Below are 24,066 nucleotides of genomic sequence, written 5' to 3'. Positions count from 1 at the left end.
TCAAAGTCGATTGTGACTTCTGCCGATGAAGCACAAGCAACAGTAGTTTGACAAGGCAGTCGAGATATTTTCATATAGTATTAAAATGAACGGAGTTTGAAGGAACATGGAAGAAGAAAATTAGTAAAAGAGGAAGTGACACTCTATGAAACAGTCAAAGCAACCTTCGTCTCAACTGGACTGCCCAAAGATATATTTGTCTGTTTCCCCCCCTTTTTTTTTTCTTTTAGGCCCTTCAAGTAGAACTTATTAACGACTGGTACAGCAAAAAGCAATTGCTTTTACATTTTCACGTTGGGAGTTCAGAGTTGGGATGGCAGGCATACTCCAGTAATCGGAGACCAGGCAGAGTCAAGTTTCGACAGGATGAAAATTAGGAAGGTTAAGGGCCCGGTCCAATGATGGGAATTCGACATTCCCACCCACCTCAACCAATGAATTACGAGGGAAATGTACATTTCTACTCGGTTAGAGCTTTGATTAGTAATGTGTAAACCACTAAAATTCTTACTACTTAGTTACCTCAGATTTTGGCTGACCATTTCACTTCCCCACCTAATTGTGGAAGCTTGCCAGTTTTGTCATTTGTCATTTGTGGTTTTTCACTCGAAAAACTTACAAAGAACACAACTGCGATATTTGTAGCAGATGTAAAATCATAACACGTTTTTACTTGCATAATCAGCATCTAATCATCTATAACACCGAGAAATATCATTGAGACCAAGAATTTTTTTTTTTTTTGATAAGTGAAAAGTTTTGAATTCAGGATCTCCTATTTACAATCCCTTACACTTTAACGCCTAATTTTATCCTACCCCTCTAAGCCAAGACTTGGAGATTATTTTGTCAAAATATTTTTTTTTGCACCTCAATTTTTTATGCTCTCGAGTCATTTTTGTAATTCTAACTTTTTTAAGTACTAACAGGGTAAAACTACAGAATTTTTTTTTTTAAAAAAAAAAAATCATAGCAGCTGGGGGTCATTAACACCATACATCGGATATTCTCTTTGAACGCCTTTTGGTCGCTCTTAAACTAATCGGAATTGAGGCTTTCAAGTAACACTTCTCCTCCATTCCAAGACAGATGTGTCTAAGCTTTTTCAGAAGGATAAGCTTGTTTTTGGGGTAAATAGCATCCCAGTCATCTGGGGACCAATAATTTTGTGATAGGAACTTCTTCTTATTCTTCTCAAAAATCATGCAAGGAGATTCTAGGATGCTAATGAAATATCATCATCTCCCATGTTTAACACTCTGGACATCTTTAGTCAACTAAATGATGACCTCTGCAGAATGCCTCTATTTAACATCAAAAAGTTCATTTAATTTTGGCTGACCATTTCACTTCCCGACCCAATCGTGGAAACTTGGGCTAATAATAATGCTAATGTAACTAAAACACTTACCGATGGCAATTAATTCCTAATATGAATCCAAAACAAACTCGAAGGAGGTCAATAATGTAAATTTGACCCTTTCGCTATTGGTTGGGGACGTGAAAAGCAGAAGAGAGGCGAATTTGTGAAAATGCGCCGTACGTTCACGTTGCACTGCCGCACCTTGTGATAAGCCGGAACAAATCATGGGCCCCACATATTCTCGAAAGTACAGTTCCCCGAGATATTTTATCTGCTTGGGCAAAAGGTACCTTCCTACATAACTCAAATTGTGCGCTAAGTTTGGTATTTCTTGTTAAAGGTTCTTTCAACGAGTGTTCAATTGGTATTTAATATTAAATTTAAATTCAAATTATATACTACCTCCGTCCCACTTTGATAGTCTTGTTTTCCTTTTTCGTCTGTCCCAAATTATAGTCCACTTTCCCATTAAAAAATGTAGTAATCTTTCAAATTGTCTAAAATACCCTTATTAAATATCTTGTTATTAATACATTGTTATTAAATACTAACCCACTACATTGAATACATTGAGCTTTTCCAATACTAACCCATTAGCTGTAACTGATATTAATTGGCACTCTTCGTGATTAGCATAAGGGTATTTTGGAAAATTATTAATCTAAATTTATGTTTCCAACCAAATTAATTATACTTTCTTAATCTGTGTGAAAAAAAAATCAAGACTAACAAAACGGGGCGGAGGGAGTATATTTTTTGTTAAATTTAAATATTATATATTTATTATTTATCCAACGTGCTGACGGTAGAAAAGATTAATTCTCAGATTTATTAACGATGGTTCATTAAACACGGATTAAGTAAAAATCCAATAAATAAAGTACGGCTAGCTGTCACAGCATTTGAGCACTAAGTTTATGTTTTCTGATAACCGCCCAACTTACTCAGCGTATTACAAACCAACAGCTCAGATCATAAGTCCCATCAACACGTTAATTTTACGCGATTCCTACACCAATAAGCACAGGCGATACGAAAACAAAAAACTGCGGAGCACTTCAAAAGTTGCCGGCTTTTGAAGTGTCTTCGCAGAGTCCATTTATCGAAACACTCATACAAAAAACTGTGAGTTATGAAAGGGATACGAAAACAAAAGTTATTGCCCACCACAAGAAAAATCATAAAGGGAAAAAGAAAAAGAATAATATAATTTGAAAAAAAAAAGAACTTACAAAATCCACGTATCCTTAAGCGTGCGGAATTTTAAAAATTGTATCTCATACTCTCAAAAATTTTTTTTTTAAATATACGCCAACGACAATTTGAAAGTGGTATATTTTTTGAGTAAATCTTTGATACAGTGTGGCTGACTCATTGTGTGTCACCCTCATCAATGGAGGTGGGTAACATGTTGATTCCTTATTTTAGCTTCTTTCCTTAATGAAAAATATAGTTTAATATTAAACCAAATAAAAATTAATTAAACAGAGTCCAACACAAATAAAAAAAAAAAATCAACAGTTTAACACAAATTAGAGATTTATCTCAACTAAAACTTTGAAAACTCATGGAAGTGGGCAATGATTTTTGAGAAAACCCTACAAGTTTTAGGCTTTTCCTTGCTAGATGTATTTAGAATTCCACTTTCTGTAATGTCTTCCCTTGCATAGCAAATTGAAGTGAAAATCACTACTACTTTTGCCAATTCAAATCTCAAAATTCATGCATTTGTAGATCCCAAATTTTTCTTTCTCTACATCCAATTACAAATACCTACTATATATCTTTTCCCTATTTGATCTACGATTTCGTGCCTCTATGGATCCCAAAATTTTCTTAGTTTTCATCAGTTCCTCCAAATTTGATGAAAAACTGAGTTTGTTTGGACAACATAAAAATTTCATATTTTGTTTTTGCTTGTATCATACACACAATTTCCAATCATCTTTTTATCTCACATACATCACATAACAAAAAATACATCACATAACAAAAAATACTACAGTAACTGAATCAAATAAATCATCCAAATAAATTCTTATCCAAACAAACTCAATCTTTTGGTCTTATTAAATGCGAAAGGATGATGGTTTGGGTTGACTGGCGGTTTGGCGAATGCGAAAGTCAGCTAGAAGAGGTAGGTGCAGTAGATAGGGTAATTAGAAGAGAGCGGAACATATCTTTTGGAGATTTATTGGTGTAATAATCTAGGTCGATTTTAGGATTAGTTTATTAAAAATAAAGTGATTTAGATAAAATAGTAAACTTGCTACAAGAGACAATAAAATAAAATAATTTTGGTAAAACAATAAACTTATTACAATAGATTACTCATCTTCATTATTCATTAATGAGGTGAACCGATTACACTGTCAGGATATATAATATTTACTTTAAAATTATTCTTTTGGATATTCAACTAAATTAGTAGTACTTCATATGATTGAGATCAACTAATTATCCTATATTTTGTCTAATTGTTTTTTAATACAATTGTAGAAATCAATCATAACCTAATGTAGCCATGATAATTTGTCTGTATGGTTGCACGAAATCAACAAATATAGAAAAGTGGGATAAACATATGAGGATTAATATTAAGCAACATTAAAACTGATATCTCAAATTTAATGACACAAATCTCTTAGTTGTTGCAAGATTAGGCCAAAGCCTCATTCTCACACACACACACACACACACACACACACACACACACACATATATATATATATATATGCAAATAAAGTTGTAGTACAACTCGAGTATTTTTTTTAAAAAAAAGAGAAAGAACTCCACCAGAAGTGAAATTTAAAAGTTTTTTCCCTTTTTTCGAAAGAAATAAAATATTTTCACGAAAACTGGTTTATAATTCGATTTATTAAATTAATAAATATGCCTCCCAAGTCTTCTCCTTTTAAATGCCACCCTTCGATAAGCTCTGCTTGGAGAGACAGTCCATCCCCAACCTTTTGCCCCCACTCTCCTCCCATCCTTCTTCCGCCCATCCTTCTTCCTCCCACTTTCTTCTCCCTTCCCCTTTCCCCCAAGTGTGTATATATACACAACGCTAACACTCCAGATTGGAAATATATTCCTAATCATCTTTAAGGATTCTTGCTACCAGTCCTGATTTAAATATCGCCGGAACTGGAAGAGTTTTCCCGGTGAGATACACATAATGCTGTAAGAAGAAGCAGAGACACCATATCCAAGAGTCAGTACCTTGTGTTTTTCTCTGAGGATATTAACATCGAAGTTGGTAACATGGAGTCTGGGGGACTATCAAGGGGGGAGATAACGGGGCTTTTAGTGATAATATGGATGGGTTTAATGTCGATTATGGTTCGTGTAAGCGACGCGACGAGGACAGCCGTGACAACAACGGAGGCAGCGTCGGCGGTGGAGGCGGCGACGGCGACGGCGACGGCGACGGAGACGACATCGTTTAATGCAGGACATAAACATGCGTATGCGACGATGATGTATATGGGGACCCCACGTGACTACGAGTTCTACGTGGCTACGCGCGTGATGCTCAGATCCCTATTGAAGCTCGGCGTCGAAGCCGATCTCGTCGTCATTGCCTCCCTAGACGTTCCTCCCAACTGGGTGAAAACCCTGTAAGTTCAGAGCTCTTCTCCCCTTCTCAAACTCTCTTCAGCGATCAATTTCTATTTTGTCAAGGGTGTTTTAGTAATTTAATGGTAAGCTTTGGTGGTTTTTTTTTGTGGGGGTGAGGGGGTACAACTGTACAAGTAAGCTTTGTATTTACCGCTTAGTGTACGACTTTTCTTTCTTTCTTTGGATGTTTGGATTTCTTTTCTGACTCTTTCGACGAGTAGTGGACTCAGTGCTGGAATCATTAGACATCGGATCATGCTTATGGTGGAAATGTTTGATTCTTGAAGAAATACTGGACTTAGACTTAGAGCTGGCCGTTTTGGTCCGGAGATATTTACGAAAATGTTTTTGACCTTTTTTTATTTTTTATTTTTTTTGGTGGGGTTTCTAGGGATGGGTTTTTTTTGGGGGGTGGGGGGCGTGGGGTTCTGGTTCTTCGGGCTTTAATTGGCTGCCATTGAAAACATACCTTGTAAGCGAAAAGCTTAGGTCCACTTGCCTAGTGTGCAAGTGTGTGTACTGCCATAGAAGAACCATGTGAACACTGAAGAAAGAAACGGGCTGAGATCTTAGCTGGGGTCTTCAACTGCTCTCTTTCTTCATGCCCTATTAATGTAGTAATTTAGTAGTTTTCTTTTATCTTTTGGGTTTTTTCCACCCTTCCCTGGGGCGACATATCCACGCTACTCTTGGGGTTTGTTCAAACTTCAAATGGTAATTTAGTAGTTTTTTTTTTATCTTTTGGGTTTTTTTTCAGTTCCCTGGGCCAGCAGGTCCGCACTACTCTGGGCAGCATTCAAATAATCTTTTGTCTTGGGGTTTGTTCCTGCATGTTGCTGCTCTTGTCATCCGAAATTACAATCTGGACCTAATAGTACGAAAGTGATTGGAATTTTCCACAGAGTAAAGATGAATAACAACTGCACTTTACATATTGCATTTCAACTATGTCGGCATTTCATTCGAACACAATAATAAATCCCGCATAGATTTACATATTATTGTAATTTTGTTCATCATTTCAGTCAAGAAAACAGAAAGAAGGGTTCACCCTGTACACTTATCGATTTCAAAGATTTCGTTTTACGGGACAACTAATAGGTGTCAAGTTTATGGATTTATAGGTATTAACGGCCTCCTAATACCTATATATTATACCGTTGGTTATAATTTAAAACGTGACACGTGGCATGGCTAATTTTAGTTTAGCAGGGACATGACATTAGGTGCATGATAAATACTATAATCAATGTCAGATGTTTCTTCTAGGAATTGTCCTTTTCGTGTAGCTTGGTGGCACGGAAAACGAACCACCTTTGGCCAACCACAGAGGCCGGCCGTGGTAGATACGGGCATCATTTGCCTAAGAAGCGTCCCCTTATACGCGGTCAAGACCTTGAAATTTTTATACTGTGCTATAAAGCATGACACGCTCTAACACGTGTACAGTATTTACCGTAATCCTAATCGTAGGTGTTAACCTGCCTACACTGAATTGTGATGACTCCAGAAAACAACTAATTTTGTTTTCAGAATTTTTTCGGCAGAATTTGACCAATTCTTATGCGTATTTTAGCCATATTCCTTCTTTGTGAAGGCATGAGCGGTTCCCAAATGTATCTACTTTTAATGAGGGCCAAGTCAGCCTTTTTTGATGTGGCAAGCATATAACGAGGAGATCACACGCATTTGCATTGTCCACCCATTTTTTTTCTTTTACCGAACAATTTGCTTTATCTAATGGCCTCCTACATTATCTTCAGATTTATACATTTTTCTTTTTAGTGCCTCTTTGTTTCGGAAATTATAATATGTTTCCTGTCTCTGGCTTTTCTAAGAAACCCATTGGATATTAGAAGCGTTTTGTATTATATGTGAAGGAACCTTGACTTTACAATATATTCGCACAAGAGTATGAGTGATCTAGTTTAGATAGAATAATGTCTTATCATCTTTAGTGAGAGACTCTTGGTTTTAATATAATTTCTGAATTGGTCCTTTTTTTTAATGTGGTGTGTTCCAAGAAAGTGCTCCGTACATCTAAGTTATCACCGTCAATGCCCATTTTTAATGCAGTATCCACGTATACATCGAAAAGTCTAGTTCTTGAGGAAGTAAGACGTGACAGCAAGAAAGTTGATCGAAGCCGTTTGAACATAAAATGTCTTTGAAACCCCTTCATTTTTGTTTTACCAGAATACTGGCGTCCAGACATATGGGCGCTAGGCTTTGGGTTGAACTCTATCTGAGTCCATTAGCATTACCTGTCTCCTTGGATGACCAAATTTTGGACCCCTCATTCTAGCAAGAGAGAATTTTGAACTAAAATTTGACATAGTTTGTGAAACATCATCTACCAGTGAATGTCAGTTTGGTTTTCTGCAATAAATCGCTGACTGATACGTGTTTGTGAATTAATACATGTTTTTACCCGCTGGTAGGATCATATGCCTATAGGAAGGAATTTGTGAACTGTTTAGTCCCGGCCCTTGTTGAGACTACTCTATTATCACCAACAATTATCGGTAGAAATTTGTTACCGTATAAGATCGGGACATGAAGGAAAATTGGAACTTCAAATTTCTTGCGTCTTCTTTATAGCTGCACTTCTTAAATTGTTCCAAGCGTTTGAGCTGTTAATGTGTTCATAGCTAGTATTACTCAAATTAGTTGTCAGAACTAAAATGATATTTTGTAATTCTGTGCACTTGCATTTCCTGTTACCTCATTCTACGTACTTGTACTGGAAAAACAGCAGAAGGAAATTGAAGATGGTGATTTATAGAATTCATCCTAGGTCATGCCTTAATTGAATTATGTGAAAATCACCGAATAGTATATTTTTTTAGGTTTGCCTTTTGGGGTTCTAAATTAGCACATTTTGGGAGCCAAGGATATCAGTAATCAGAAAAGGGTGATGTAAATAACACTGAAATGTACTAATCATTGTCTTTTGTTGTGCTACAGAGAAGAAGATGGGGTGAAGGTTCGCAGAGTTCAGAATCTGAACAATCCATATACTAATCAGGGCAATTTCGATTGGCGATTCAAGTTGACAATGAACAAGCTTTATGCATGGAGCCTAGTGGAATATGAGAGGGTGGTCATGCTCGACGCTGACAACCTTTTCCTCCGAAAAACAGATGAACTGTTCCAATGTGGCCAGTTTTGTGCAGTTTTCATAAACCCCTGCATATTTCATACTGGTCTTTTTGTGTTGCAGGTAATTATTGGTTTGAATCCAACCTGTGTTTTTCGAAGTATCTTCATCTCAAAGCAAGTGTCAATTTGTTGGCATAACCAAGCCAGCTTTTCTTAGAACCTTTTACTTGGTGTTCATAAATATGTAGTAGCATGCATATTTTGCCAAAGTCCTTTTGGGTTATCATATACTAACAATCTTCTCACTGTTTAGTTTCTAAAGTTTTTTGAATCAAAGTTTTTAGCTTTTACTTTGCTACCAAGTCAATTCTTGAAAATACTGGCCAGATATCTAATCAGTTCCTTTGAAAATTTTCAACTGCAGCCATCAATGACAGTATTTAAGGACATGGTTCATGAGTTGGAAGTTGGGAGAGAGAATCCAGATGGTGCAGATCAAGGTTTTATCGGAAGCTATTTCCCAGATTTACTATATAAGCCAATGTTCCGGCCTCCTCCTAATGGCACTAAGCTTGATGGACAGTACAGACTTTCTCTGGGTTACCAAATGGACGCTTCTTATTATTGTAAGTACATAAATTACCTTATTCCAAGGTTTTTTCAAATGTTTGACTTGTTTTGTTCTTTTGGGTAGCTCTTACTGCAGTATTCTTGGTTGTCATGTTTTGAGGCTTTCTGCATATTGTTCCTATGTTCTCGAATCTCATTATGTTTACTTATTATCTGGTTCAAGATCTCAAACTACGATGGAGTGTACCGTGTGGACCCAATAGCGTCATCACTTTCCCTGGGGCGCCATGGCTAAAACCATGGTATTGGTGGTCATGGCCTGTCTTGCCCCTAGGCACCCAGTGGCATGAACAACGGCATCGAACTGTCGGGTAGGAATTTCTCCGCACATCTCAATGTATCATTAAGTTGCACTCTTTAGGCTTTGTTTGCATTTGCTCATGAAAGCATCATCATTTTGAGTGCTACTATCTATTGTTTTATGGTTTCATCAACACATACACTCAGAAACATACCATATGGAATTAATGTTTGAAAGCCTCGACTCTGGTGCTGATGATGCAGCTAATAAATGTGCAAAATTTGTTTCATACTTGGTCTGCATAAAAAGTTGCATTTCTTGTTAGAACAAATTTGGGTAGGAATGTCGGTTTTGTGCCTCTGTTTATTAAGCTTTTAATTTATTGCCTTCATGCTCACTGGTTCATAAAATTGTATTTCATAACTAACAATTTGTTGTTAGCTTCGACGAACCATCCTATTCTATCTCACCTATTCAGGGCTCACTTTTTGCAGGTACAATGCAGAAATGCCCTTTGTATTTATCCAAGTAATATTTTACTTGGGAATAATGGCAGTGACGCGAATTGCACGGCCTGGTTTGTCTAAGCTATGCTATCGTCGTGAAGAGAAAAGTGTTTTCCTCATTCAAACTGGCCTTAAATTGGTTGCTTTTTGGTCTATTCTAGCAGCCTACATAGCCCCTTTCTTCCTCATTCCCTACACTGTTCATCCGCTTGTAGGGTGGAGTCTTTACTTGCTTGGGGTTTTTGCTCTGTCCTGTATAGCGGTTAATGCTTTTCTTCTACCAATGCTCCCCGTTCTAGTGCCATGGTTTGGAATCCTTGGTTCTCTTCTGGTGATGGCTTTCCCCTGGTACCAGGATGGGGTTGTTAGAGCGCTAGCTGTATTTGGCTATGCCTTTTGTTGTTCCCCTATTGTCTGGGCTTCGGTGGTTAGAATCGTGTCAAGTCTTCAGGTTTCACTTGAAAGGGAAGGCTTCTTGCCTAGGTTGGCTGAATCTACAGCTCCTTCTGGGTGTAACAAGTTGTACTAAGATTCTTAAGCACAATGATCTGATGCTTAACAAAAGAAAAAGTCTCGCAAAAAAAATCTCGGGGCGCGAGGCGGCAGATTTTCAAGCCTCTGGAAGTGGGTATTCTGTCGAGCTTCTGGAAGTGGATATTCTGCAGTCTGCGTGCGGCCATTGCTTTCTTCAGTTATGGATATCCATATAGCTGAAGTGATTCTTTCTGGGATCCTGTATCATTTACTCTTTTGTAAAATTGGTGATCCCAATGTATGAATTTTGTTCATCTGTAATTCGTAGCATGGGGAAACCGCCTCTAATCTGGAGTAGTTAGATTCTTGCTGAGGTGTATTCATTAGAGAATCGTTGTATCAAGAAAGATACTAGAGGGAAAGAACTTACAAATTGACATGGATCGAACTGCTTAGTTTTAGGATTTGATTTTCCTCAACGGCAATGCAATGATTATTATAACATTTGGAAAGCCATTTTTCTCTATAAAAAAAAATATTTACGATTTTCGTGGATACATTTTTTATTTATTTTTTTTATCTTATATATTTCAAATCATTATATTATATTTTTCCAAGCTTTCTTGTCTCCGATTTCCCTTCAATTCCACAAAGAGAAAAGAAGAAAATATCTAAAATTATCCTGAAAATAGAAGTACCAAAGGGTTTAACTAGATTTCGAGTTAGTGTCCGATGAATAGAGGCATGCAAATCCGAAAATTTTCAATTTTTTGATCGAATTCGATTTGAATTCAAATATTTGAAATTGAAAATTCGGAAAACGAAAAGGAATTGGTTCGAAAATTGGGGCCATGATTCTTAACGATTAATAGTATAATACCTCTGACGGACTAATTTCTAATAATGACTTGTATATATATTATAACAACTAATAACGATAGTATAATACCTCTGACTGACTAATCTAGGTTATTTTATTAAATAAATTCCAAGTTATATTTTTATACAAATTCGGTGAATTCGGTACCGAATTCTTAATTGAATTCGGAAGTTTTGAAATCTAAAACAAAATAGGTAAACATTTTACCAGGCTCAATTTATCAAATTTTTCGAATTCAAATTGACGAACACCACCGTGCCCAACAGGAAACCACCATCATTTTAATTTTATGTGCCACTGCAAGACGGTAACTGTAACAGTCGAAAAGGTGAAAATGGTAAGCATTGGTCACCGCTTGTTGGTGGGCCTCAGTCCCTAATCGGCATAACATCACGTCAAACAACAAAACAGAAGAATACTTTCAGACCCCCTTTTCATGCCAAGTTTGGAGGGCAACAGCAACAAGGTCCTGATGACCTCCTTTTATCTCCCGTTACAACGTTCGAATTTGTGGACTTTTACGAGTTCTGCTGGAGGGGTCCATGTGCGTGAAAAATATATACATACATACATACATACTAATAATAATGTAGTAAGAGCGGGCCTCCAGAAAGTAAAATCTGTCTCCTCCTCATTAGGCTCAGAGAAGAGAAGCTAGATTACAAAATGATTTAAAGCCATCCTTGGACCATCCCTCATCGTGCACACCACCCCAATACGCAGGAAGGACCGTTTTTCTGTTTGATCTGAACAAGAAGAAAAGGTTTTTCTGTGTCTCTAAAGCCTGAGTTAATTCCTATCCTATCTTCCGCAGAGAGAGAGAGAGAGAGAGTATATCTATATATATATATATATTTTAATGTTACAAAGATTGGATGATTTCAGTCAGTTCTAATTAACACCACGGATCAATCAAAATATGTTGTTGCAACCATCATCGATTACTTAAAGGATAGTGACAAGTTATTTACAACACAGCTCTTGACATTTGCAATACAATCTTTTAGCGACGGATGTTAATGATGATTTCTCAATCTTACGCTACAAAATTACTGGCCGTAATTAACACCTGAGAGAACAAATTAACTACCACCAAAATTTCAGAGCATAATATTATTATGCTTATAATTTAATTTTTTTTCTTTCTTTTAATGTTGCTTGATTAGTAATGCTACTACTTCTAGTTTCGGCTATAATTAACATGGCTGGAGGCTTTGTTTGAAGCTGCATGTGGTTATCCAAAGACTCACACCAGCATGTCTTGTAAAAGGGATCAATGGAGAATAATTAGTAGTTCGTATTTTTTTCAAGCCGTAGAAAACGACCCATTGCATTGGACGGGTACTGTAGATAACATTACGCTATTCATTAAGTAAAACGCTTGAAGTTCAGTCCCTGATATTAATGTCCATCTAATACAGGCAGGCACTTGTCCGATGATCCACTCGCAGTTCAGCTCCCTTCGGTGTTAGCCTATGACCCTAGCTAGCATATTCATCATCAATTAATTCCTGAATGCAAGGGAATCATGCACAGAAAATATGACCGTTGGAATGTGGAAACGCACTTGATTTATGTAGTAAATAGTTCCCTCCTCCGTATGCCATTACGCCCCCCGTCTTCTCTATATATTAATCTGTATTTCGATCTTCTCAGAAATCAGAACTACTACATTCCTCGGTCCAATTATTTCTCTCATTCCCTTCTTCGCAAACATTCCCTTCCCTGAACGTCATTAATTGAAGATTTCTTGATGGCTTTTCTTAACTCTCACTTTGCTCTATTCTTCGTGTCCTTTGTAACATTATTATTCTTGGTTCCAAATTCTTGTGCTTCTTCCAGGTTTCACCGCAGACACCACTTCTACAAGCACAATTCACTAAGCACACAGGAACCCTCTTTTAACTCTAGCAACCACCACCACCGCCATAGATATATAGGGCCCTCCGGCAACCGTCTCATTACAGTCGACCTTGAAGGGTTCGGAAACTTCAGATCAGTTCAAGCTGCCGTTGATTCTGTCCCAGAGAGCAACCGCGAGAATGTGCTCATCCGAATAAGTCCTGGTTCTTACATGTAATATAATGCTTATCAGATTTCGGTTTTCGTCTCAATTCTTCTTCTAAATTAGAAAAAAGAAAATAATTATATTCTGCTCCGCATTTGGCATGCATGCGTTGAATGCCATTGTATGGAGCACTAATTGGTTCTTGAACAAACTTTAGTTGTTTAGTTTTAAATTGTCATTAAAGATAGATAGTCTAAATAAACTTTTGTCAACTGTGATTCAATTCTCCAACATTCATTTTGCGAAAATTTCCTACGTCTGAAGTTGTATATATATGTTAGCTTTTGAAATTACTCAAACCATTGTTATGAGTTTTTATTACATGCCTAGTAGGAAGAAGACGTTGGTTATACTCTACTACATTAGCTAGTCAAGCGATTGTGGCCGTGGGGGTGTTGTTAATGTATTTCATACTCGTGGTTAGAGGCTTAGCATGCAGCATGCTAGCTCAAAATCAAGCTGTGATTTATTTTTTTTTTATTTTTTGGTTTTCTAAAGCATTATAAATATGTTATTTTTCTTTTGGAATATGATAACTACATTTTGAAGCTCTTTTGCCATGATTGACAATGTGGCGGTGGTGCAGAGAGAAGGTGGTGGTGCCGGCATCAAAACCGTATATTACGTTTGAAGGAGCAGGAAGGGGTGCAACGGTGATAGAATGGCATGATAGGGCAAGTGACCGGGGGCCAGATGGCCAGCAGCTGCGTACTTATCATACGGCTTCTGTCTCCGTTTTCGCAAGTTATTTTTCAGCCAGAAATATCAGCTTCAAGGTACACTAGCTCATGACCAGTCACTGTCTGCTGCCTCCGTCCTCAGTTCCACTCCAGCTGAGGACAAAATCTAATAATGCTCGTGTAGTGACATATTAATAATTCTATTTACTACCAGTAGTAGTAGACTAAGTAGGTCGGAGCATAATCATGAAATTAAATTTCAAAAGTATTTTTTAGGCCACATTTTTCACGAATAAGAGAGTAAATAGCAAATTACCACACAAATTTTAAGTTGAGTATATAAAACCCTAGCAACTACTGCTGATGACCCTTTTCGTTTTTTCCAACTCGAACAGTAAATACTCTACAACTTAGTCAAAAAACCACTTTTTTTGTACCGCGCAATAATTGCTAGTAGAAAAGATGCACTTTTTCCAACCAAAGCTAAAAATTTCCTCAAAGTTTTCAATGTGCAACCAGGATTTTGTCTGTGCTTACTTGGAAAGTTTCTCCTTTTTCTCGTTCAAGTTGTGCCATTTTGGCTTGTATATATCCTGTCAACATGCAAAAATCACGTCCATTAATTCAAGGTACATTATTGAAGTTGCAACTTTTCATTCACTCAAAAGCTAGAAGGTAAAAAAAAAAAGAAAAAAAGAGCAGTAAAATGGCTCCAAAAGTGGTTGAACACCAAATGCTTCCCAAAAACACAAAGGGGGGGGGGGGAAAGACATGATTACAATGTAAAAAAAAAAAAAAAAAGATTTGAATTAAGTTAATCTCTGCAAATTGGGGGTCAGAATACAGCACCAGCACCAATGCCGGGGATGCAGGGATGGCAAGCAGTGGCATTCCGGATATCCGGCGACAAAGCATACTTCTCCGGGTGTGGATTTTACGGGGCACAAGACACTCTCTGCGACGACGCCGGACGCCATTACTTCAAGGACTGTTACATCGAAGGCTCAATCGACTTCATATTTGGAAATGGTCGCTCCATGTACAAGGTAATTTAAGCAGATTTTAAGTATTTAATTCATACATTTTTCTTCATCTCTTGGTGGTGGTGGTAACTGGTAAGGCGTTCTTTGGTAGATTAAATCAATTAGAAAAGATGAGTGCTTTTACCAGTACATGTTTGAAAAGGTGATGGGTAATTGAGCCCATTGACAAAAGCTGTTGCCATTTGTCTCATCTTCTTGTCTATGGTATTGGTAGCACAATCCACAAGCAGCAGGCTGATCACTTTTTGTTTTAGCTATTAAAGAATATTAAATATGCGTAATTAATTATCCAGGCTGATCACTTTTTCTTTTCTAAACTACTGTTTTTCTTCAGATTAGGACAATTCTATCAAAGTTTTTAAGCTATCAGAACTTTATAATGATAGAAAACAATTTTTAAAAAAAAGATTAACTGGTAATGATGGTTTTGAATTCAAGATTTTTCACTCAAAAAAAAAAATACTTACCTTATAATGATAGATTTGTACACAGACTTTTCACTTTTGTATATTTCTCGGCTTTCTGTATTCCTTTGCTTAGCATTGGCCCATATGAAAATGATCAGGACTGTGAACTACACTCGATAGCCACTAGATTTGGATCCATTGCCGCCCAAGGTAGAAAGTCGCCTGATGAGAAGACTGGGTTTGCTTTTGTGCGCTGCAGAGTGACGGGATCTGGACCAACATATGTGGGCCGTGCTATGGGCCAGTACTCCAGGATTGTTTACTCCTATACATTTTTTGACGATGTGGTTGCCCATGGTGGCTGGGATGATTGGGACCATGTTAGCAACAAGAACAGGTAAGCCACTTTTTTTGGTTGGGGTTGGGTGTTAAAGGGGAGGGATTATAAATAGAAAGTTCTAGATTCAAAATTTCATATATGTATATATTTTTTCTTGTTGGATCACTGGGTATGTGAGGTTAAGTCAGAAAACTTGTTTGTTGGGTTAGAGATGAAATTCCTTTCCGATCTTTTTAAGCTACTTTGTAATAATAACTAAGGCAACCTTTGGACTAGATTCTCTTATTTTTCCCAAAGTTGCTAGGCAAAAATTTTTAACTGCCTAATTTCATTTCTACTATGATTAGGAGAATATGACTTAAAATTCCTGATAATATAGGACCGTGTTTTTTGGAGTCTACAAGTGTTGGGGTCCTGGAGCTGCAGCGGTCCGCGGTGTATCATGGGCCAGGGAGCTTGATTTCGAGGCGGCCCATCCATTTCTTGTGAAGAGTTTTGTCAATGGAAGGCACTGGATTGCACCATATGATGCCTAGAGATTTGGACCACCCACGGAGCCCGCTAAAATTCATTTATTCATTTATTCTATTCTTACCATAATATGCATTGCAGTTACGAATCACTTTTAGGATCAATTCGAGATTAGAAAGCAGTGAAAAATTTAATTTATGTAATTGCCATAGAGTCTAGTTTCTCATTGTCATTCTTTTAGTGGTGTAGTAAACTTGACACTGAAGTTGAAGATTTCTTTCAGTGGGCTTATTTTAAATTGATTATTTTAACTAATTATAGATTCTGATTTTTTAAATAATCAATTTTTGAAATATTTTTTACTTGCATTTGTATTCTAATTATAGATTTTTTTTCATAAAAAAACTAAAATCTATTATTATTCAAAAATGTGCATTTGATTATCTTTCATAATCAATTTTTATAATTAGATTCTATAAAATCTAAAACAGCAAAAAACAAGGCGTCTTCATCTCCCCAAGATGGCCAAATTTGTAAGAGCCCACCAGCACAAAGCTTCCACTACCTGACACTTCATGTACAATGGGGTGACCCCAAGGCTGATTAGTCCGTAGTAAATCCAACCCAAGATTGAATCCTTCTTGCCACTGGAAAATGATCCTCAAACGTAGTTCTGAAACTGACCATGAAATTGGGCCAAATTTAATTCACTGACATGGAAGCATCACCTGAACAAATAAATGCACGTCCGTATTCACGAGGTTCATAAAAGCTTTTAACTTTTGACGTCTCATCCTAACAATCTTCATGATTGCATTGATTTCCTGATCCGGGGGGGCCTTTCATGAATCAAACATAATTCCCCCACAGGAGAAGCATGGACCTCAAAATTACAACATCCCAACTATTTTCTTTTCGTTTCTTTTTTTTTTTTTTAATAAAAAACCCTTATATTAACCGTGAGAAAAAATAATAATTGAGATAAAGAACCTATAATGATATAAAGGCGCTACAAACAATCCGTAAAAAACTTCTGTGGTGACAATCTAAAGGTGTGAAGATAGAGAAACATAATAGAAAACATCATCTTCACATAATACAACAATTTTGTTGAGCATCAGGCGTCTCCGGAGATCTGCAAAAGCGGCCAAACCATTTGTCAATCAGTGCTCGCTATGCCAAGATGTAGAAGGAAAAAAAAATATATAGGTGAAGAAGAAGACAAAGAAGGTTGGTCTTCTTGTAATATGAGAGTGCAAAAAGTGACCTGGTGTACTTCTACTCCTCATGCCACTATGAAAAATGAAAACCCACATCCCAGAATCCCACCCCCCCCCCCCGGGGAAAAACTTCTCCCCAAGTCAAAGCCGTTCCCAACCCTGGAAAATCTTTATCTAATCCGCCAAAAACCATGTTGTTATCATGTTAATTTTCAAATTTCAATACCCGTTACGAGTTTTGAAAACACAAGCAGTACACTTACAATGGTCCAAAGTTTGATAGATCAAATTCCGGAGCAAGCTCCTGCACAATGTCGTTGGGAGGTTGCCCACATTCTTGCATTTTCTGCATGAGCTCCACAATCTTGTTGAAGTTACCAGGGTCAGTTTCATAAACTTCGTTCAAATCTTTTATAAGTTCATACTGGTGCGAGAACCGTTGATAATCTTCACTGCTGAGTTTGGTTCTATTGTCTTCCAACCAAGTTGGATATCTTTCACCAATTTCTTTCATAGGTTCGTGAAGAACATCTTTAGACAAAAGTTGCTGCATCATTGTCTCCACAATAGACTCCATGTCCTATGATATAGAAGAGAACAAAGTTACACACCAGCTTTCAGTGGATTATTAGTAGGCAGTGCATAAGAACCCATGTGAGAGGATGCTGGCCAAGATCATATCAACTAAGCAGTACAAGGATCTTTCAGCAAAATGCCAACCAGTTTTACATGGAACAAGCTTTGTCTATGATATAGCATAGGCATATGTAGGCTTAAAGCTACAATACAAGCACATCCCTTGCACTCAAGGGATTCCAAATGCATCACTAGCCTAAAAAAGTAAGCCTTTTCCCTAACTATAACCCCTCTCCCAACACAAAAAGAAAAAAAACACATAAAAACAAAAAAAGGGGGATAACCCCTCCCTCCTAACGAAGAAAAACAGATTCCCAGACACATAGAAATAATAACTGAATTTTGACAGCATAGTTAGACAATTTCAATATTGCTAACATGGAGCTTCCAACTAAACCGTTAGTACTTGGTATTCACATAATCGAGTAGCCTAACATCCACCATGAGTAACAACCCGGCAATGCAATTTTGGCCAGATATGCAACCACAAAGACACATGCAGAGCCATATGCATACTTTATGTATAATCAGACTCCTCAAAAGGGAATTGTGGCAAACTGGGTTAACAGTCAGAGAAGTTTGGTGGCCCTAGTGCATTATAAAGCATCTAGCATTCCAGTACTGTTAGTGGAATAGGCAATTTATCATTTGCAAAGAACAAAATCCGAATAATACCAGCCCATGGAGGATACCCATGAATTTTGTTAAGATAATACAGTAGTTGAATCACTCTATAAACTCTTAATCAAATCATCAAGCTTCTTTTCCTCTTTCAGAGTTTGTTAGTCCAAGCCAGTATTTCTTTGAACAACCAAGCACCAGAACAACTGAAAAATGGCTATAAGCCTAATCTTTGTAGTTTTCTACATCTACGATCTAAATTCTTGAATACAGAGAACATGAGCTAGATATCACCCCTTATGATCATGATGTCCCTCCATGTCAATATTCAGATAACCATAACTGTTCATTAAAGCAGACAACAGAAGCTAACATTTCCTGGGACAGGCCATTGATTGGAACACAAAAAGGTAACCAGCACTTCTGATATCAGAAGCTCAGAACTTGAAATTATAGACTACCTCCAAATTTTCATTTTTATATCTCCATCATCTTGCTTGGTAGCAGAAACTCTTCTAATCTAGAACCACGAGATTTAAAATTAAACTGAAAATCCAAGACGATAAAATAACAAATTAGGGACACATGTTAAGATTCCAACGTGTTCCATACAAAAACAAGTTAAGCAAGTTGCTCCGAAATGAAAAATTGACACAATTGCCCAAGAACTTAACATACTAAAAAAAATACAACAAAAATACCTGAGACCCAGCAAGCTCCTCAAATTGCTTAACCCAATCTTCCATCATTGCATCATTTCCAATGTTCTCTTCCATGGGTTTCGGCCCTGAAACAGATTCCAACCCTTTAACAGCCTCCCTTGTCTGCTGTCTTAGCTTATCAAGAGCCTCAGAAACATGGGATTCCTTTGAAACCTTTTGCTTCCCTTTTTTCTTACTTCTCAAATCAGGCAATCCCATGCCTAGCCCCTGTACCTCACTTGGCATCGAAGAATTCTCTTGCTTGTTCCCTTCATTATCCCCACTTCTCGAAGCCAATAAAAACTAACCCTTTTTAGTTCATACTACATAAGCAATCAAAATCCACAGATATTCTGATTAATCCATTTTAAAAAAAAAATTGTCCTATATCAGTATATGTGACTATTATGGACAATAAAAAACGAATACAGCAAATAAAGATTGAACCTTTGAGCAGAGGAGGTAAGATTGAGGCTCTGAAAATCATCTAAAGCACCTGAAAATAAATAAAAACCAACGAGAAACAACTGTTCATTCAATTTTGTCAACAAACACGCATCTGCCAAAAAAGAAAAATTGAAAGACAAAATTCAGGAAAGGGGCAAAAAAATAAAGTGCCCTGTGTTTGCGTATTTGTCTCTCAGAGGTGCTTACTATCAAGAAGTTGGTCCAGATCATCGGAGTGGTCAGCCATGGATTCCTCACCTCTTTCCCCTGTATCCGCTTTGGTAAATATATCTCTTTCTTCCTCTACGGGCAAATAAAATACCTTGAGATATCTGCTTGGATAGAAGACTAAAAGAAGTAAACGCTATTTATATAACTTATGGGTACCTTTTCCTTCTGATCTTTTGTGCTAAGTATGTTATTTTTTTCAACAGCCTGAATCAGACTTTTGTTGTTTTATAAACCTAATCCCAGAATTAACCTCAAAAGCCGGCAACTCTTGAGGCAATCTCAGGGACTTATATCCCAACTCAAACCCAACCCCAACCCCGATGTAGGACAAATGTACCTATAGGGGGACCTGCTGCTAAGTATGTTATGGGGAGAAGAAAGGTGCGTCAAGGAAAGGTGCGAATGAAAGAGAAAAGAGGCAAGAGCGGGCTTTGCTTTTGTTCTCTGATGCGGGTTTTTGTCTGCGATTGTGTCACGTTATCCGGCGAATTCACCGAGATTTATAACTTTTCCCGTTCGATAAGGGCTGTAAACGAACATATAAGGACATTTTACAATTAAAAAAAATGCTTTTGGAAGTGTAAATTCATTCTTTGACAGGCATCATTTTGACAAGCGATAGAAGTTTGGCCAAATTTGCTACCAAGTTAGTACAGGTTAGCAAGTGGGGAAATATCTTTCCCCATGCGGCTTATTAGAAGTCCACATCTTTGATGCAGCAGTTGCTCCATTTATACCGAATGTAAAGATTAACATATTAATGAAAGTGAAATTTTGACAAAAGGAAAAAAAATAAAGGCTGTAAACGAACCAAATTTTAACAAACGGCCTGATTCGTCAAGAGCTAGATTTGTTAAGAGTTGGATTTGAGTTCAATTGTCAATCAACTTTAGCTCGAATTCAATTATGAATTAATATTAAGTGTTGAATCGAGTTCAAACTTGTACATGTTTGGCTAGTTAAGCCAACTTGAATAGTTTTTAATATTTTATTTAAAATACTTATCAATATTTTTTATATAAAATTATATATTATTATTTTATTATATAAATATTATATATGTATTAGTGATAGTTTAATTTTAAAAGAATTAAATAAATTTTTGAGATTTGGATTTGAATTTGAGCCTATCAAATAATAAATTGAATCGAACATGAGCATAAATTTAAAGTTCATATACAATTCGAGTTTGAACTTGAACCAAACCTAAGAATTTGAATGTAGGTTTGATTTTGTAGACTCCATACAATACTTGTGGTATTGAGTTGAATCAGTGGAGTCGAATTTGATTATATCAATTTTTATATGTTATTTATCAAAAAATAATGTTTAAATTGATTCGATTAATTGATAACTTAAAACTTGTATGAGTCTTTATAAATTGGATCACATAAATTTTGAATAACTTATCTTAGCCTTGACCTAGGTGATAATATCATTACCTTTGATCAAATGTAAAGACTCCAATTGTAAAACCTAAATTTTATTGAGGCTTCATTGATATTTTAGTTTGTCAAAAAAAAAAAAAAATAGAGTGATTACAATGTTGTAAGGGATTAGAAATACAAAATCAGCTGTGGTTAAATATAAGATATTCCAATTCCAGCTGAAATCATTCTTGGATTCTTCTCCACTTGACTCCATATTAGAGATATTTTGGTTCTTTGGATGTTTTTAAGAGGTTTATCTGTGTCTCAAATCAACTAGTTGCAGAAAATCTAGTCCTTAGTGAAGCTTAATTGGAGGGGCTGTTAAGAAAAATATTGTTTCCTTGACGGGGTTAAGTGCAATTTGTGCAATAAAAATTCCCACGACATTGGCGCCAACCTGCAACCACGGCCTGCAACAGTACTCAAAGCTCAGATACTTTCCAGACCATTGCATGTAATTAAAGGTTTAAAGCTCAGATATTCCCCAGTCATTATCGCTTCTGTCCAAACAACTTCCCACTCCTAATGAAATCCCAAACAAAAATGAACACATAAGACCCATGAACAATGAACTATGAATCAAACCCAATGAGTTTTTCATCTCATTCTCAGCAAATGCAGCATCAGTTTCAACCAGAATGTGCATCAACACAACAAGCACATGACCCGTGTCAGATTAATCAGTCCTATTATCACCCAGCGTGTTATCCACACTACCAAAATCCACAGCAAATGCAAGATTCTTCATCATTTTTTAATACCCAATTCGTTAATGGATATGATCAAATTCAGCAGCTACAGCGACAGCAATTCTCCCAGCCGGAATCAGAGAGTCCAGTAATTCACCCTCCTGGGCCATCAGCCCAGCCAGACGCGCCATCACAGCCGGCTCAGGGTGGTAATGGGGCTGCGCCTAGGGTGGCGCCAGGGATATCGGAATCAAGGCAGGTGCCGGACCAGCAGAACGTGTATTATCCTGTACAGGGTGTTAATCTGGCAGCAGCAGCGGTGGTGTTGGCGCAGATTACACAGATTGTCGGAGCTTTAGGAGCACTTTTGGGGACCCAGTTCCCCGTGATGGGAGGCCCTGGGTTAGTTTCGGGTCCAGGCCTCGGTACAAGACCAATGCATGCAGCGGTATGTTGCTTATGTTTAAGCGGTGAAATGTCTGCTTTTGCTGTTTTTAGTAACACGAATTCAATCTAATTCATTGCTTTCATGGTTGTGTTTAAGTGGTTGAAGTGATATTCTAGTTTGGTGCTGCTACTTTAGATCTTCGAGTGTGAAATTTTTGCTTTCAACTTTCATGTTTTTAGATACGATTTCGTTGTCCAATGCGCTATAATGTGTTTCTTGAAGAGCTTGCAATATTTGGTTAATTTTTAGTTGTTTGAGTAAGCACTGGTGGTTTCTTGAAGAGCTTTTAATATTTAATTAATTTTCAGTTGTTTATGAGTAAGCATTGGCGGTTTACTTACCGCCCAAAAAAAAGTTTATGTTTAGTAATAGTTTCTAAAGGGATTGCATAGAACTGATAACTTCAGCAAAGTGCGGAGCTTTAGACTATATGCATTGCAATTAAGCTGGGTTAGTTGCCTGGGTAGTATGACGACTGTTGGGTGCAAGATCTCGCAACATTAACCACTAGCCATGGGGCTAGTGGCCATGGAGTTGAACTGCCAGGTTTGGGGTAGGGAGGGACTAGGAGAAGGGAGAAGGTGGATGGTTCAAAAAAAAAAAAAAAGGATAACAGAGCATTTGGAGAGCTGTAATAGTGTTATTGAATGCCATCAATATGTTTCTAACTGTCATCTAATGCTGATCAAGTGCTTAGTTTTCATGAAGCAATGGTAGATGTTAGTTTTATGGTGTTCTTTCTTCAATGCAACACCTTAAGGTTAACTACCAAGGCTCTTTTCTTTAGTTTCAGATCACATTTGATCACCTTAAGTGTCTGTGACCGTCGTTTCCTTTCAAAGATGATCCTTTTCTCTTACTAAAAGATGCTGGAAGAAATGTTCGCCTCGCCTGTGTCTAAACTGAATGTTAAAATGTAATAAGAAAATGAAATCTTCCAATAAATGTTGGCCCGGACACTTTCTGCTATAATTGTATACAGACTGTATGCACCTTAGACCTATCCATAATTATGGAAAATATTTGTTGTACTGATTTTTTGTTGGCTTGCTTTATCTCCCATCTTTTCTTTAGCCATGCTTGTTTCAGATTTGAGCAATCTAGATGCAGTCTGTGAGGTACAAGAGCTCCTTGATAGTTTTATCAGTCAATTGAAACCGAGTTGAATGGTTTCCTCTTGTTTATAGAACTTGGGGCCACAAAAACTTTGAGATTGAAGTAGTTAAGGTTGTTCCACTCATTCATTATTCTTGAGATGGAAATTAGTAAATTAAGATGGTAATACTTTTTCTTTAGCCTTGTGTCTGATGATGGATCTACTTGTCCAAGCCATTAACTTTTCTTGTAGAAAACAAAAGACCTGTTGATCCCAAGAACCTTCTTGATGCGAGCTTCAGAGGAAGTTTATGTAAGATAGACCTGCATACAGGGATACTCCAATTTTTTTCTCTCTTTTCTGACTATACATCAACTTTCTTTTCAGTAAAGAAGGAACATCAAGATCTGATGGCTGAAGCATGATAATTAGTTGTACAAATGGATGTATGAATTAATTTATTTCCAAGTTTAATTGTCTGGTGGGGAGGTTTATGAAAAATAAAGAAATCTCTGTATGGTTAGAGTATCCTTGGAATATGGTGCTTTTGATTTTTCTTTATAAACTTTACGAAGTTCCCTGCCACAGTAATTTACACTCCTTGTACTCGAGCCTTTCTGCCAAAAGGTTGAATCAGCTAAAGAGCCTTTCGGCCAAAGCTCTGGATATAGTTGTTTCAACACCTCAGTCTCTAACACTCAGTAATTCTTGGATTCAGAAT

The 24,066-nt window shown here is 37.1% G+C and overlaps 3 protein-coding genes across 4 annotated transcripts; 2 read left to right on the top strand and 1 right to left on the bottom strand.

Annotated features, from left to right (window-relative positions):
* Positions 1 to 4,281: 4,281 nt before the first annotated feature.
* LOC113705306 (putative glucuronosyltransferase PGSIP8) lies at positions 4,282 to 10,449 on the top strand. Its single transcript, XM_027227110.2, has 5 exons — positions 4,282 to 4,983; positions 7,952 to 8,207; positions 8,511 to 8,712; positions 8,880 to 9,027; positions 9,452 to 10,449. Exons 1-5 carry the CDS (start codon positions 4,628 to 4,630, stop codon positions 9,990 to 9,992), a joined length of 1,503 nt encoding a protein of 500 aa, XP_027082911.1. The 5' UTR covers positions 4,282 to 4,627; the 3' UTR covers positions 9,993 to 10,449.
* A 2,000-nt stretch (positions 10,450 to 12,449) lies between these two features.
* Positions 12,450 to 16,108, top strand: LOC113705307 (probable pectinesterase 68). The gene is made up of 5 exons (XM_027227111.2): positions 12,450 to 12,893; positions 13,472 to 13,661; positions 14,405 to 14,611; positions 15,174 to 15,412; positions 15,735 to 16,108. The coding sequence occupies exons 1-5, from the start codon at positions 12,571 to 12,573 to the stop codon at positions 15,889 to 15,891; spliced, it is 1,116 nt and encodes a 371-aa protein (XP_027082912.2). The 5' UTR covers positions 12,450 to 12,570; the 3' UTR covers positions 15,892 to 16,108.
* A 694-nt stretch (positions 16,109 to 16,802) lies between these two features.
* Positions 16,803 to 20,156, bottom strand: LOC113705578 (peroxisome biogenesis protein 19-2-like). Of its 2 annotated transcripts, XM_072063753.1 has the most exons (6): positions 19,839 to 20,156; positions 19,659 to 19,754; positions 19,452 to 19,500; positions 19,005 to 19,287; positions 17,310 to 17,626; positions 16,803 to 16,961 (listed from the first exon to the last, which is right to left on the bottom strand). In XM_072063753.1, exons 2-6 carry the CDS (start codon positions 19,696 to 19,698, stop codon positions 16,916 to 16,918), a joined length of 735 nt encoding a protein of 244 aa, XP_071919854.1. In that variant the 5' UTR covers positions 19,699 to 19,754; positions 19,839 to 20,156; the 3' UTR covers positions 16,803 to 16,915. The 2 variants fall into 2 exon arrangements, with proteins under 2 accessions (XP_071919854.1, XP_071919853.1); XM_072063752.1 differs by lacking the exon at positions 19,839 to 20,156 and having other exon boundaries at positions 19,659 to 19,820.
* Between the last annotated feature and the right edge of the window lie 3,910 nt (positions 20,157 to 24,066).

The sequence above is a fragment of the Coffea arabica genome, chromosome 8c, assembly GCF_036785885.1.
Source record: "Coffea arabica cultivar ET-39 chromosome 8c, Coffea Arabica ET-39 HiFi, whole genome shotgun sequence".
NCBI lineage: Eukaryota > Viridiplantae > Streptophyta > Magnoliopsida > Gentianales > Rubiaceae > Coffea > Coffea arabica.
Note: the sequence above shows the minus strand (reverse complement) of the source record. Positions and strands in the feature narration are given on the sequence as shown.

Coding starts and splice junctions, on each gene's coding strand:
- LOC113705306 (XM_027227110.2), top strand. CDS start 4,628: ATGGAGTCTGGGGGACTATCAAGGGGGGAGATAACGGGGCTTTTAGTG. Junction 8,713..8,879: donor AATGGACGCTTCTTATTATT/GTAAGTACATAA, acceptor ATCTGGTTCAAG/ATCTCAAACTACGATGGAGT. Junction 9,028..9,451: donor CAACGGCATCGAACTGTCGG/GTAGGAATTTCT, acceptor CACTTTTTGCAG/GTACAATGCAGAAATGCCCT.
- LOC113705307 (XM_027227111.2), top strand. CDS start 12,571: ATGGCTTTTCTTAACTCTCACTTTGCTCTATTCTTCGTGTCCTTTGTA. Junction 14,612..15,173: donor ATGGTCGCTCCATGTACAAG/GTAATTTAAGCA, acceptor GAAAATGATCAG/GACTGTGAACTACACTCGAT. Junction 15,413..15,734: donor CATGTTAGCAACAAGAACAG/GTAAGCCACTTT, acceptor CTGATAATATAG/GACCGTGTTTTTTGGAGTCT.
- LOC113705578 (XM_072063753.1), bottom strand. CDS start 19,698: ATGGCTGACCACTCCGATGATCTGGACCAACTTCTTGATA. Junction 19,288..19,451: donor CTTACCTCCTCTGCTCAAAG/GTTCAATCTTTA, acceptor GGCTTCGAGAAG/TGGGGATAATGAAGGGAACA. Junction 17,627..19,004: donor AGGAGCTTGCTGGGTCTCAG/GTATTTTTGTTG, acceptor TCTATATCATAG/GACATGGAGTCTATTGTGGA.